Source organism: Anomaloglossus baeobatrachus, chromosome 1, assembly GCF_048569485.1.
Source record: "Anomaloglossus baeobatrachus isolate aAnoBae1 chromosome 1, aAnoBae1.hap1, whole genome shotgun sequence".
Lineage (NCBI taxonomy): Eukaryota > Metazoa > Chordata > Amphibia > Anura > Aromobatidae > Anomaloglossus > Anomaloglossus baeobatrachus.
The window spans coordinates 561,339,164-561,355,238 of record NC_134353.1 but is presented as its reverse complement, the minus strand read 5'-3'; the positions used below and the strand labels follow the sequence as shown (position 1 = coordinate 561,355,238).

The window sequence follows — 16,075 nt, the reverse complement described above, 5'->3', positions numbered from 1 at the left end:
GTTTTTGTGAACAGTTAAGCAAATTGAAGATTAAATTTAAAGTTTAAAATTACCAAAAAAGGAAAATGAGCAAATGCAAAAAAGTTGGCCACCCCACATGGTTAGTACCTAGTAGCAACCACTTTGGCAAATATATCAGCTTGTAAATGCTATTTGTAGCCAGTCAAGAGTCTTTAAATTCTTGTTTGAGGGATTTTCATCTATTCTTCCTGGGAAAAGTCTTCCAGTTCTGTGAAATTCCTGGTAAGTCTTGCATTCACTGCTCTTTTGAGGTCTAGCCACAGATTTTCAATGATGTCCAGAACAGGGGACTGTGAAGGCCACTGTAAAACATTCAGCCTGCACCTATTGAGATGGTCTGTTGTGGATTTTGACGTGTGTTTAGGAACATTAGCCATTTGTATAAGCCTTCCTCTTTTTAACTTCAGCTGTTTTTACAGAATTTGTCAAAATTTAATTTTCTTTACTCTACTCATGAAATGTTACCTGTGCCATTGGCTGCAACACAACCCCAAAGCATGATTGATCTACACCCAATGCTTAATGGTTGGCGATATGTTTGGTTCCTGAAATTGCATGCCCTTTTTTCTCCACACATACCTTTGATCATTGTGGCCAAAGAATTCTATTTTAACCTCATCGGTTTACGGGACCTGTTTCCAAAATTCATCAAGTTTGTTTAGATGTTAGTGACAGCCCTGGAAAAGAGACAGACTGGCAAAGAGACAGACGGGCAAAGAGACACCCCTGGAAAGAGACAGATGGGCAAAGAGACAGCCCTGGAAAAGAGACAGACGGGCAAAGAGACAGATGAACAAGAAGACAGACGGGCAAAGAGACAGATGGGCAAAGAGACAGACCAGGAAAGAGACTGGCCTGGAAAGAGACTGACCTGGAAAGAAACAGATGGGCAAAGAGACAGACGGGCAAAGAGACAGCCCTGGAAAGAGACAGCCCTGAAAAGAGACAGACGGGCAAAGAGACAGCCCTGGAAAAGATGTGAGTCGCCCACCACAGCGCTGCAGCGGTCGCCTGCGGGACACTGCAAGGACTCCTCTGTAGGGACCCTCTGGCAACAGGTATGTCAGGTTCACTTTCATAGGAGTTGTGACGCCACTCTCGGTTTTGCGGTCAGGATGAGGGGTGACCGCCACTGCAGTTTAACGAGCATCTGGGGCTGATGGTGTCTGCAGTCTGGTGTTATGGCCTCCCGAGAGTGAGGCTGGCCCCAGGGGCTCGGGTATATGTGTGTAGAACCACAGGTCGCAAAATGACTCAGTCGCAGTGCAGAAAGTCTTTTAACTTGTTTACTCACTGTGAAGATGTAATTTACCCTCTCACTGTATATGCTGTACAGATTCCTATTTCAAGCTGGGTTCATTGTCTTATTTGAACTACTTCTGTGTACATTTCTATTGTTGTAGGTAATCACCCCCTAAAATGCAAGGTTATATCCTCTTGAGGCACTTCCATCCCTGGGAGTAGGGGGAGGTGGGCCTAGAGTCCAACTAGTGTAAACTCTGCTTACCTGGGAGATTCAGTCAGTCTGTGTGAAACTGGAAGAAGGAAGATTGATCCTCTGGGAGGGAATAGCTGAGGCTGGATCCTAGAGCCGGTGTATGGACAGTTACAGACTGGAGATCAGTGGCCCGTGGGATTGTGTGGAACTCTTTGGACTACTGTAAGGACGATTACTTTGTTATCCGGTCCGAGGATTGTCGGGAAGGGCCCCCGAATCTGTTTTACGTGGACTTATCGTGTGCTGTTCCAGTGTCCTTGTGAATAAACCTGTTGGATCGTCCCTCGGCCTCGTCCATCCTTTGCTCTGTTGTACACTCCCGTCACAAACTGGTGGCAGCAGTGGGATCAGAGCAGAAGGAATGGAGGACAATGGCTCAACATCAGGAACCAGCACTGCAGAGTACAAGACCTGGACTTTGGGGAGCCTGCAATCAAAGGCCCGTGAAGTAGGAGTTCGTTTCAAAGGACTCTCCAAGGAGCAGCTGATTGAGGCGCTAGAAGGAGTCTGTTCGCAAAATGACGTGGAGGAAGGATCCTCACAGCAAACGGAAGAAAGACGGCAGCCGGAGGTGAATACCCAAAAAAGTCAATGGGTTGTGTGGTACAAGGAGGAGATGGCACTGCTTGGAGATGAGGCCACCATAGAAGATAAGAGGGAGGCCATGCGTGGAGCTAAAGAGAAGGAGCGCAGGATGGAGGAGATGGCACTGCTGGATAAGGAGCTCGCTGTGGAAGCCACGAGAGGTTCCAGACAGACTGTAACCCCAGCACCCATCATGAGGGAACTTCCCAGGGTCTCCCGCAAAGACTTTAAGCCGTTTAATGAGGCTGCAGGCGACATTGAGGGCTTCTTCCAGGACTTTGAGCATCAGTGTCGATTAATGGAAGTCCCGGACAGGGAGCGTGTCCGGCATCTGGTTGGGCTCCTAGAGGGGGGAGCTGCTGAAGCCTATAGAGCTATGGACCCTCGGTGGAACTGTGAGTATGCGGATATTAAACAGACTATTCTAGAACATTATGCTGTGACCCCAGACACTTACAGGACTCAGTTCCGTGCTTTAGCCTGTGATGGGGAAGTGTCTTTTAAGATATATGCTCATAGACTCAAACAAATATGTAATCGCTGGCTGGAGGCAGAGGAGGCCTTATCTTGGGAGACCTTCCTGCAGGTCATCCTAAAAGAACAATTCTTTGCCCAGTGCCCCGCTGAGATCCGGGAATGGGTGCGTGAGAGAAAACCAGCGACAGTGGAGGAAGCTGCTGCTCTCGCTGATGAGGCTCTCACCATCAAGCCTCAGTGGAGGGTTCTGTTGGAGGATGGAGAGACGCCTAACAGCTCCACAACACCGGATGCCCCCAGTTATTCTGTCCCCATTGTTCCCCGTTCCTCTAAGCCACCACATGTTGATACCCGTGTTAATGTGCCTCCAGTTGCTTCTACTGCACTTTCTGGAATACGCCGGGGAGAGGAAGTAACAGAGCGCAGGTGTTATGTTTGTAGGCATCCCGGGCATTTGCAGGCCTCATGCCCAGCCAGGCCATGGAGGAATCATCCTCAAACCCCTACAGCACCTTCAGGTGGGAGCCGGCCTCCAAGTTCCCCTACCCCTTACCCAAGAGGACACCTTGGATGGAGGGAGACCCAGCTCAGATGCTATCAATGTGGACAGCCAGGGCATCGGCAAGTCTCCTGCCCAGCTGTTCAAATGAGGACTGATCCTGCACCCAATCGGATTGTTAATTATTTACAGCCCAGTGCCATGGAGGAAGATGTGGCACCGTTATGTGAGGACTGGCCTAGTGACTCAGCCCCCCATGTTGCACCACCAGGAGTTTACGGGGTGCGACCCGCAGTTATGACGACTTCTGCTCATCGAGGTAAGCACTTGCAGGAGGTTGTGCTGGATGGACAGAGACTTGTTGGATTTTGTGACTCGGGTGCTTTCCTCACACTGGCTGATCCCCGAGTGGTTCGGCCTGAGGCAATCCATAGAGGACCTGGGATTGTTATTGAACTGGCTGGTGGACAATGGAGGACTATTCCCACAGCCACTGTGGATCTGAACTTTGGTTTTGGGGTCAGGCGATGTGTGGTTGGGGTGATGGGTGGTCTGCCTGCAGCTGTTCTCCTGGGCAATGATGTGGGAGAGCTACGATGCCAATTCGTGGCTGCATGAAGCCACATGTAAGTAACGCTCTGCCTGTGTGTACTTAACCAATGACCTGTAGAGGTCCCTAGTACGTACACAAGTTGGGAGGGGGAGGGATTGTGAAGATGTAATTTACCCTCTCACTGTATATGCTGTACAGATTCCTATTTCAAGCTGGGTTCATTGTCTTATTTGAACTACTTCTGTGTACATTTCTATTGTTGTAGGTAATCACCCCCTAAAATGCAAGGTTATATCCTCTTGAGGCACTTCCATCCCTGGGAGTAGGGGGAGGTGGGCCTAGAGTCCAACTAGTGTAAACTCTGCTTACCTGGGAGATTCAGTCAGTCTGTGTGAAACTGGAAGAAGGAAGATTGATCCTCTGGGAGGGAATAGCTGAGGCTGGATCCTAGAGCCGGTGTATGGACAGTTACAGACTGGAGATCAGTGGCCCGTGGGATTGTGTGGAACTCTTTGGACTACTGTAAGGACGATTACTTTGTTATCCGGTCCGAGGATTGTCGGGAAGGGCCCCCGAATCTGTTTTACGTGGACTTATCGTGTGCTGTTCCAGTGTCCTTGTGAATAAACCTGTTGGATCGTCCCTCGGCCTCGTCCATCCTTTGCTCTGTTGTACACTCCCGTCACACTCACTTTTAGTTGGTTGGTGAGATACCCGGGCGATGCTGAGATCACACCAGGTGGAACCAGGAATTCCTCCAGGCCGTTCTGAGGGTAGCTATTAACTCGCCTTCCTTGCACTTGTTTTGTTTCGGATAACCCCTGACTTGCAATATTGTGGGGTTCATCCAGGGAAAGTTGCTACTGCCTCTCATTCCCTTTCTGGCCCGTCTGCCGGCAGCGTGGACCTGGTGAGATGGCTTCTGACCCTATCTCCTTGTGGGTCCCCCTGTTGCTGCTGAGGCTCGAGCTCTGTATCTTTGGTGAGGAACCGTTAGTCCCCTTACCGACAGGTTTAGCAGATCAGTAGATTGATATCTGGCTCTAGGGACCTGTTCCATGTGCGTGCGTAGTTACCAGCAATCCCCGTACTCGACTGCCTCTCTTCAGGTGTCTTTCAGGCTGACTTTCTGATCACTGTACTCCCCTGCTAACAGCCACCACACAAGCAGGGTCTGGCTAGTGTGGTTGTACGTCTGCTTCCTTCAGCAACTTCTGTACACTCCCCAGACTGGCTTGCTCCTCCTCCTTTTTCTGTCTGCCACTGCATCTTAGCTCCCAGCCTCTCCACTACACCCCTTGCTGAGAATGGAAAGTTAACCTCTTCAGGGCTACCCAACGGTCCCCTCTCAAGGTGTGGGAGACCTGGTTGCTATGTGTCTGTGTGTACACACCTCATTCTGGCCTTTTGGAATTACCTGGAAGCACTGTCCCAGCATGGGTGTAGTACTCTGTGGTGTCTGACAAGATCAGGGGCGCCACAGAGACAGACGGGCAAAGAGACAGACGGGCATAGAGACAGACCTGAAAAGAGACAGACGGGCAAAGAGACAGACGGGCAAAGAGACAGACGGGCAAAGAGACAGACGGGCAAAGAGACAGACGGGCAAAGAGACAGACCTGGAAAAAGACATACCTGGAAAGAGACAGACCTGGAGACAGACGGGCAAAGAGACAGACTGGCAAAGAGACAGACGGGAAAAGAGACAGACAGGCAAAGAGACAGACAGGCAAAGAGACAGACCAGGAAAGAGACAGACCGGGAAAGAGACAGACCGGGAAAGAGACAGACCGGGAAAGAGACAGACCGGGAAAGAGACAGACCGGGAAAGAGACAGACCGGGAAAGAGACAGACCGGGAAAGAGACAGACCGGGAAAGAGACAGACCGGGAAAGAGACAGACCGGGAAAGAGACAGACTGGGAAAGAGACAGACCGGGAAAGAAACAGACCGGGAAAGAAACAGACAAAGACAGACGGGGAAAGAGAGAGACAGACAGACACACACATAAAGACAGACACAGAGATAGAGAAAGACAGACAGACACAGAGATGGAGACAGATAGACTGATACAAATACAGACAGAGATAGAAACAGACAGAGAGACACAGACAGACAAGGAAAGAGACAGACAGAGAGACAGACAGACAGCGACACATAGACAGAGACTGGGAGAGAGACAGAGAGATAGTTACTATCCCGGGCAACGCCCGGGTACTACAGCTAGTATATATATAAAATTTAGTTTTTTGCCTAAAATACAAAGGAAATGTGTTATCTTTAACTTTATACCTTTTAGAGATCATTTCATCTTCAAGTTGCTTAACTGTTCAATCAATATAGCTACTGGTATGGTATTAATAGATCAATAAGTCTGTATACAGCAAAAAATACACTTAAAAAATAACCTTTAATGAGTCTCTTTAAAAAGAGGATTCATCATACCTCTATAAAAACATGGTTAGAAAAAATCCAGCAACCAAGTCCATGGAAAAATCTTCATTAAAACTTAATTTTTTATTCATCAAAACTTATAAAACAGTCCATACGTCAATTCCACACTATCTTGCGATTCTGGCTCTGAAGAATCAGCTCGTGCGGTATTCTGGCTATACATCTGACCTACAAGAATTTATATTGGAAGTGACTAATTTCTTATTAAAGAATAACTACTTTTCATTCTTGAATAATCGATATGTCCAGCTGCAGGGATGTTCCATAGGTTCTAAATTTTCACCCTCTTTGGCAGGGATATTCATGTTCTGGTGGGAAGAGCAGTATATTTTTAATCACTCTAATCCTTTTTCACAGGATATGGCTATATACCTTAGGTATATAGATGATATATTGATCATATGGAAAGGGGAGAAAGATAGAGTAAAGGATTTTTTATTTTATATCAGTAATAATGCTCATAATTTATTTTTTACCCACCAGCATGAGGAACAAGAGATACATTTTTTGGACATGAACATGAATGGTAATCCTAGCATGGGAATGATAGAATGCAAATTATATCGAAAACCTGCAGCGGGAAATTCTCTGCTTCATGCAGGGAGTTGTCACCCGAGGCATATTATTGAGAACATCCCAACAGGTGAGTACATAAGGGCTAAAAGATGTTGCACGAGTGAAGAGGATTATAAACTAGAATGTAAAATCATTGATGAAAGATTTGTGGCCAGAGGGTACCGTCGGGATAATTTGGAAAAAGCTAAAGAAAAAACTAATTTGAAAAGTAGGGCACAGTATTTGGAGGCAAAGGAAGTAGTGGGGAGGTCGAAATTGCCAGTGGTTTTCTCCACAAAATTCAGTAAAGATTATCATGAAGTGGTACATGTGGTTAAGAAGTATTTACCGATATTATCAACTGATGAGACACTGTTTAAAATCTTGAAAGAAGGAGTTAAGTTTGTGTCTAAAAGGAATACGGCTTTGAATGCGTTATTGTCACCTAGTGATCACATGAATAGGTCTAATGTGAATGGAGTGGAGGGAGCCACTGGGAATTGGCTTCCAACAAAAGGATCCTATAAATGCGGACATAAATCGTGTGGTTCTTGTTTTTTTATGCAAGGTGCTAAGAGTTTTTCTTCTTTCAGTCAAGGTAAAAATTATGAGATAAATTCTATGATGAACTGTGGCACAGATTATGTAGTCTATTTGATCTCCTGTGTAACATGCCGACTACAATATATTGGGAGTACTTCGCGTCCCTTAAGGAGGAGAATTTCGGAACATGTGTATGACGCAAATAATGTGACAACCAGGAGTTTGTCTGGAGTGTCGCAACACTTTCGGGATGTACATGCGGGGGATTTAACAGATATGAAGGTAAACGCGATTGAGAAAGTTAAGTTGCCTAAAAGAGGAGGTGATTTGAAGAGGCTGTTGTTGCACAGAGAGATCAAGTGGATTTTCCTGATGGGAACCAGATCCCCGATGGGTTTGAATAGGAGGAATGATGTGTTATATGCATACTAAGGAGGAGTAGCGTGTTTAATGTGATTTTTTGTGATTTTTTGTGGATTTCTCTGCAGTGTTCTTGTGCTTTTTTGTATTTCTTGTATTTTTTGTATCTTGTTGGATATAGAATCGGACAAGAATAAGATGTGTAGTGTCTTCCAGTGTCCTTGTTCTTATTGAGAAAAAAAAGAGGGCTACATTAAAAGTTTGTTAGAAGTTTATGGAAAATAATATAGAAAGAATCTCTAGAGAAATAAATTCTACTATAAGGGGACTTTTTTCCTCTGACTTTTTTCCTCTGAATTGGTTTACGATCTTTTTGATTGGGAGATTTAGTGATAGAGGGATAGAATGATGGGATGAAATATTTAAAAATACAAAAATTAAAAATAGAATTGAAAATATATAAAATAAAAATAAAAATAATTTAACAAACTAAATGTTGGTTAAATGGGAATTAGGGCCGTAGGAGACTGAGAAGTCTTCTCTAGGACATTGGACATGCAGGGTTAATAGGAGAACTTCTTTGCTGCACCTTCTAAATTCTTCACTGGTTAATGACGTTCATGTTGGGGTTTCAGCCCCTTTTTAATGAGTCCATTTTTTTCTCAAAAGAATTAGACGGATTAAGAACATGGTCGTTCGAAACGCGTCCTCTAGTGGGGCAGTTGTAATAACATGGACTGTTTTATAAGTTTTGATGAATAAAAAATGAAGTTTTAATGAAGATTTTTCCATGGACTTGGTTGCTGGATTTTTTCTAACCATGATATGAGTTCTGCTACCTTCCTTTCCGTGCACGGTCCTGGATAAGCGGTCTCTGGCAAGAAGCAGGTGAGCTGGACAAAGTGATTTTGCTCTATAAAAACAGTATCTGTCACAGAGTATGCTGTGCTATGGTGCCCACTTCTTTCAGAGGGATCAAAGCACTCCGCCACAGGATATGTATATAAAACTGACCACCAAGCCGCAGATTAAGTACAGATCCATTCGCTGACAACACACCAGGGAACAAAATTGGCTAACCCCACTAATGTGTTGTCCATACAAATATGCAGTAGTCCTTAAATAGGGGACCAAAGCAGACAAATACCCAACCTGTTGGTCAAGTAATAAACATTACCTTTCTGACCAGCAGGCATCAGTGGTTCAGAAAAAACATGTCAATGCTCCTAGATACCACAATTCACCGGAACAATTATACATGTAGATAAATGGAACGATCTCACCACTGCAGGTGCACTCAATTTCCACAATCATCCAGCGGACAGTTCCTAATCCTTATAGGCGTCTCCACAGTTCCTTTCAAACTAGACCTGGGATCCCTCTAGATTATAGGTTACTGTCCTTCTCCCGACGCGTTTCATATGTCCCATAATCATCAGGGGAGCTTGAATGCGGAGATGTAGGTTCCTGTTGTGAAACCTTACAAGGGTTTGCAAATGGTGACAGCATACATCATCCAGGCTGCACCTGGAACTGTCCGCTGTTTTTTCTGAACCACTGATGCCTGCTGGTCAGAAAGGTAATGTTTATTACTTGACCAACAGGTTGGGTATTTGTCTGCTTTGGTCCCCTATTTAAGGACTACTGCATATTTGTATGGACAACACATTAGTGGGGTTAGCCAATTTTGTTCCCTGGTGTGTTGTCAGCGAATGGATCTGTACTTAATCTGCGGCTTGGTGGTCAGTTTTATATACATATCCTGTGGCGGAGTGCTTTGATCCCTCTGAAAGAAGTGGGCACCATAGCACAGCATACTCTGTGACAGATACTGTTTTTATAGAGGTATGATGAATCCTCTTTTTAAAGAGACTCATTAAAGGTTATTTTTTAAGTGTATTTTTTGCTTAACTGTTCACAACAACAGTAATTTTGACCAGGGGTGCCAAAACGTCTACTTGCCACTGTAACTATAATATGTTACTATGCTGCATCTTTTTTTTTTGAAAACTGAAACAAGAGCAGCAACTGAATTCATCATATGTATCAGATGCATGATTACTTCATTACCTCATATCAGCTGAGAAAAATATAAAAATACGTAAAAATATACAAAAAAAAAAAATTGGTTTATAGAGATGAGTGAACATTTGGAGGTTCGGTTCGGAGGGCACATTTGAACCTTAGATAAGGTTCAGTTTGTGACCCTAACTTGAACCAAACCTCAAAGGAAGTCAGTAATGGCAGTTTGTTTCTGTACCCCTATGTAGCTAGCCATAAGCATCACTTCTGGGGGAGCGTGGGGGGGGGTGTTCAATTTTTATTTATTTTTTTATGTGTGTACACATCACTTCAGATAATGCTGATTTTGCCCCCAGTGTGAGCCATTCAAACACTGCACGTGGCTTGCACAGGGCTGAGCATCACTCATACCCAAGCACAGTGCTGCTCACTTGAGTGGTTTGCACTCGTAATTCACTCGAACTTTGAACCCAAACTGTGTTTTTTGGGAGGTCAGTTTCTCAACCCGAACCATTGGTTCGCTCATATCTAGTGGTGTATACATGCACTTTTTGAACAAATGAATGCAGGTGCATTCACAGGTAAAACAAAAGGATTGGACAGGTTAAAATCCAGCTATCAGATCTGTGTCAATGTCAGCAGAGGACAATCATTTAAGGCCCAGTCACACACAACGACTTACCAGCGATCCCGAAAACGATGTGACCTGATAAGGATCGCTGGTAAGTCGCTGGGAGATCGCAGGTGAGATGTCACACAGTCAAATCTTACCAGCAATGCAGGAATAATACAGGTCCCAGTAGCGACCTGTATAACGATCTCAGCAGTCACTGTGACCCTGTCACACAGTGTCAAACACAGCGATGTGTCCTGCTCAGCAGGACATCACCTTTGAAGAAAATGGCCTGGACCATTCAGCAACGACTAGAGATCTCACAGCAGGGGTCTGATCGCTGGTAGATGTCACACATAACGAGATCGCTAACGGGATCGCTACTGCGTCACCAAACGGTGACTCAGCAGCGATCTCGCTAGCGATCTCGTTATGTGTGACGGTACCTTTAGTCATTATACTCACAAAGCAGTGCTGAAGAGTTAAAACTACAGATAAAGTGCTAAAGATAAAAACAAATTCTTTAACAAAACATTTCCGGGGTAACTGCTGGCCATCTTTATATGTTAAGGTCTCCACACACATTTTATCAAGTCAGTTGAATAAGCAGACCTCAGTGGACCAACTGAATATCTGATATATGGTGAATTCCTGATAATCTCCCCAAAAATAATATGGGGGAAAAGAAGGATTGGCAGGCTGAATTTCATCAGCCGATACTTTATAGCCTTAGGGAGATAAACTGTGTAAGTGCCTAACAAGGCTTGCTTCCATCTCCTGTTTCAAAATATATGCAATCTTAGAAAAGCCATGCACGCATGGGGATTTCAGGAGGGATAGGTGTAGGCAGAACAAATGTTTGATCGCGAGCCATTGAAGGTACATGGCTACCTTTAGAAACACGATCATTTACCTGCATTTCATATGAATGCTTCAGACCATATGGCCAAAGGAAATGGGATGTGACCTTTCATATGTTTTGTCGAAAGCTTCTTCTAGTCAAGATTACAAACTACCCAAGAGAAAGTGAATGTTAATGAAGTTGCAGCTAAGCATCGGTTACAATGAAAGCGGTAACATAATAACTGCTTGTCCTGATTCTTCCCATTGCCTATGCAAAGCAGATTGCTGACCAATTATACACTTTACAGCTATCACAGTACGACTTTTGTTCTCCGGCATTGTTAGAATGTAAATTTTGCAGGGGTTATATTTACCTGGTGGATTCTTGGCAGGATCATTGTGGCTTGGGCTTCCTGATTGTCCAGGATCTGTAAAGAAATCAAGAAAAAAAAGGTGTTTTGTGTTTAACAAGTATTACGTTTTCCCCCCTTCAGAACATTTAACAGTTGAAAGTGGATGAGCAGACGTAATTTCCCTTTTTTGCTAGACAAACATGTTGAGTAGATTTCTAGGTACCGATGAGTTGATTACATTGTATAAGAAGCTTTGCATAATTAGACTTTCACATTAATTACTCTTTCACATGACAGAATTCAAACCTTTAATTCGGCGCAAAATAAAGAGAAAAAAAAAAGACAAAAGCAAGAATGGCAAATGAGCTATTACTATTGCTGCTCATTGACTCTATATTTAGTTGTTAATTATAGCGAGAGCCCACAAATATCCTGCTAGAAATGCAAGTTGTGGACTTTGTGGATACAGTCCCAAGACTTTCAACATATCATATTTATCAGTGGAAAAGAAGAAATAGGTTGTCATGCCGCACTGCTGGATGTATTCAGGATGTATTCAGCAGATTTTATTTTTCTAGTTCTACGCTTTTCGGAGCTAGCATGCTCCTTCTTCAGGAACCAACAACAGCCATGTGCATGTAATCTGCTGAATATATCTCTTGCTTTCCTGAATTCATCTGGCTGCACGGCATGACAACCCATTTCTGCTTTTCCACTGATTGACATTTCACCTCGTGGGTCTGCAGCAGTCGGTCTTTATGCTAACAAACATATCATAGGAGCTGTGACTTGCACAACTCACCCAAGTGAATGATTCCCTGCACCCCCTTAAGTTATGTTCATACTGGGTGTTTTTGCAGCGTTTTTAGCTACGAATTTGCCTTGGTTTTATTCAAATCCATGCTAATAAAATGCTCCTTTTTACTGTCCCAGCAAAATCCATGAGATTTCTGAAATGTCATGCACGCACACAAAACATCTCCAGGATTTTTTCCTGATGGTTTTGTGTACCACCTCCGGTTTTGCTGTGTTATGAAAATAATGAACATGTCAATTCTTTTCAGCGCTTTTGCCACGGTTTTTCAACCTAGTGACAGGTGGACTCGCAGATACCCTAAAGGGTACTTTACACGTTGCGACATCGCTAGCGATTGCTAGCGATGTCGAGCGCGATAGCACCCGCCCCCGTCGTATGTGCGACATTTGGTGATCGCTGCCGTAGCGAACGTTATCGCTACGGCAGCGTCACATGCACATACCTGTGCAGCGACGTCGCTGTGACCGCCTAACAATCCTTCCATCAAGGAGGAGGTGCGTTCGGCGTCATAGCGACATCACTGCGACGTCACTAAGCGGCCGGCCAATAGAAGCGGAGGGGCGGAGATGAGTGGGACGTAACATCCCGCCCACCTCCTTCCTTCCGCTTTGCCGGTGGACGCAGGTAAGGAGATGTTTGTCGTTCCTGCGGTGTCACACATAGCGATGTGTGCTGCCATAGGAACGACAAACAACATCGTACCTGCTGCAGCAACGATATTAAGGAAAGGAGCAACGTGTCAACGATCACGGTTTTTGGACGATTTTGCGATAGTTGATTGTTGCTCCTTGGTGTCACACGCTGCGATGTCACTACCGGCGCCGGATGTGCGTCACTAACGACGTGACCCCGACGATATATTGGTAGCAATGTCGCAGCATGTAAAGCACCCTTAACTGGGTTAATAAAAAACCCGGTTAGGCGTAGAATTGATCCAGGGTATCTGGCCGGCACTTAAAAATGATGGTGGGGATAGGGGGATTGGCGCAGGCGCGCTATATTTACCGAATCACTGGGGCGGCTGTATGCTCTCGCAGCTCCTCCACTTCCCCGCTCAGTACATATGCACTGTTTTCAACTGTGATTGGTTGCAGTCTGACTGCAACCAATCACAGACCTGGTCTGCGGGTCTAGTGCAGAGAGAATGAATGAACCGCTCATTCAGTGGTGACTTCACTCAGGCTTTTTACGGTCACAGGTATCGCCAGTGACCGCTGATCATGCGGCTCATTCATTCTCTGGAGCTCACAGCGGGCAGTCCTGTTCTATGATGCTCGCTGTAATCTTCAGATGTAGCAGAGCTGAATCGCTGTGGGACCTCATGTGGATTACGTCGGATCTGCAGGGGCATGATTATGGGGTTAATAAAGTGGTGAAAGAGGGTGCTTTTTGTATTTTATCTCAAATAAAAGATTTTTTCGGTGTTTGTGTTTATTTATTTTCACTTATTACAGATTGGTGATGGGGGGTGTCTCATAGATGCCTGCCATTACCAATCTAGGGCTTAGTCGCAGCTATGGGCTGATCCCTGATATTACCCCGATTGCCACCGCATCAGGGCAATTTGGGAAGAGCCGGGTAAAGTGCTGGGATTGTTGCATCTAATGGATGCAACAATCCTGGGCGGCTGCAGGCTGATATTTTTAGGTTGGGTCTCTCCAGTCTGAGAATACCAGCCCCCAGCTGTGAGCTTTATCTTGACTGGGTATCAAAATTGGGGGACCGCATGCTGTTTGTTTTTTTTAATTATTTATTTAAATAATTAAAAAACAGCATGGGGGTCTTTTTTATTTTGATACACAGCCAGGACAAGCACACAGCTGGGGGCTGCAGCCTGTAGCTGTAGACTTTATCTGTGCTGGGTATCATAATATGCATAATATGCATGAGGGTATTGAGTGCAATCGGAAGTAGGAGGGGCCGTGTGAGCAGGTACGGTTGAGCATAGAATGTATGGGCTCCTTCCAGGTTAGTGGGCATGACCAGCTGGTTTAGTGGGCGTGAACAGCTTGGTTAGTGAGCTTGGCAGCAATATTTTCTCCCTTCCACTACAATCATCCTTCTCCCCCCTGCCCCCATGTTATAGGGGCCTGTTGAATGACGTCATACCTGTAAGGAGCCCATACACTCTAGCATCTACCAGAGACTGGTAAGTATAGCGCGATTGCTTTACTTTTTTTTTTATTTCTACCTTTTTTTTTTACTACCCGAGTGCCGGCTCCAGGTCAATCCTGGCCAGGCCCAGGACTCGGGTACTTTTGAACCCTCGCTGTCTTGAGATCACAGAATAAATGCTGTAAAAACGTCACAAAAAACGCACCAAACCGCAAATGATTCCCAGGGGACATAAGGCCATAAAATTTTGGTCAGGTTTTGGTCAGGAAAAAAACGCTGCAAAAACGTCCTATGTGAACATAGCCTAGTACTTGCACTTGGTGCCTCCATTGGTGCTTAATTTGTATGCACTGGTCACACCTTCTATTTGGCCAACGAAGAATATAAATATAATATGCTGAGGTTGAAAAAACAAAAGGCACAAATCTGACGTTTTATCCTGGTAGGCCAAAATATGTTTATAATACAGGACCAGACAGACTGGCCGCTCACATAGCTGACTGTAAAACCTCGACTGATCATAGGTGAAGATTGCGCCTTTTCTATAATCTAAACAGCAAGGTGTGAAATTAATGATGCCGTTGTGCTTAACATTGGATCCACTGAGGAGCTGAAAAGCTACATAGTCTGTAATTTGTGAGGGTGAGTAAAACCTTCACTGGTCCTAGACCACCTGGCAAATATAGAGAGAATTACAGGTGAGAATATCACAGAGCTGTATAATGAGCTTTAAAGAATAATAATGGAACCCAAGGTCCAAAGAAGAGGGTTCCCTAACTGGCAGTGGCTTGTCTACTGGTGCAGGGTTTTACAAATTCTGACTCTTCTATCTTTTATTTTAGGTCAATGTATCTTATGTACTCAAAAACTAAAACATATAAAGTACAATATGGATGTGTCCAAGACATCAGACTGGCATCCTGGCATTTATATCGAACTGGAAAATGTATGAATTGTCATTTTCTGATTTGTCTTCTGTTGAGCAGTGGTTGGGCATGGATGGCCCCACTTACTGTGTGGCATAAATACGCAGTCTAAGCCGCATTGTGGTCTGTGTATCTCCACCTGCCAGTTCATGGAATGACAGAACTGTCAGCTGTGGAAGTGAGCCTGCATGTGTGTCCGTGTACGTGCTGAGGGAAGGGCACAGAGGGAGGAAACCATCTGCCTTTGCAAGGCATCCATTCATTGCTGGATTTAACAGCTGCGAAATAGGAGTGCCCAGAAGGACAGAAATGTGCAGCCTGAGAGAAACAGAGACCATGGGTATAGGATTTGGCACTGGCTACCATTTTTTCCCAGGGAATAAAGGCTCCCTCCAGATGTCTGGGTGGCATAAAAAGAAGGAATGCAGCAAGATTTCCTAGAGGTAAATTAGGCCAGGATAAGAGTGCCAGGCCTTATTAACCATTTCAGGGCAAAATTACAAGAGGTATTGCTCTCATAAAATAGTTGGCAATTTTTCATAACCCTATGAGGAATTAAATGCTCTCAACCAATGGAACCAGACATCCATTCCTCTACTTGTAAAGATGCTTCCACTCCACTATGCTCCGTTTTCGATTACTCCATTGGATCAAATGTCAGGTGGATATAAAACTATTACCTGCCCTATACTCTTTGTTCTTGTGGTGCTGTTTCAGCCAATCATGTCAAGTAGGAAAACCCGGCCTCATATAGATTTGTTCAACCTCTGAGTTGTTTGGAGCTGCAATGTGAAACCCATCAAATTCTGTGGGGCTTTACTGTACCTCCGAATGCCTTCAA

At 44.7% G+C, this 16,075-nt stretch overlaps 1 protein-coding gene across 7 annotated transcripts in view; it reads right to left on the bottom strand.

Annotated features, from left to right (window-relative positions):
* Nucleotides 1-16,075, bottom strand: part of NFIB (nuclear factor I B) — a 545,046-nt gene that overhangs the window by 111,535 nt on the left and 417,436 nt on the right. For all 7 annotated transcript variants that reach the window (XM_075316949.1, XM_075316952.1, XM_075316955.1 and 4 more), the window contains exon 3: nt 11,398-11,451. In XM_075316949.1, coding sequence (XP_075173064.1) covers nt 11,398-11,451 — 54 coding nt within the window. The remainder of the gene's footprint in view (nt 1-11,397; nt 11,452-16,075) is intronic.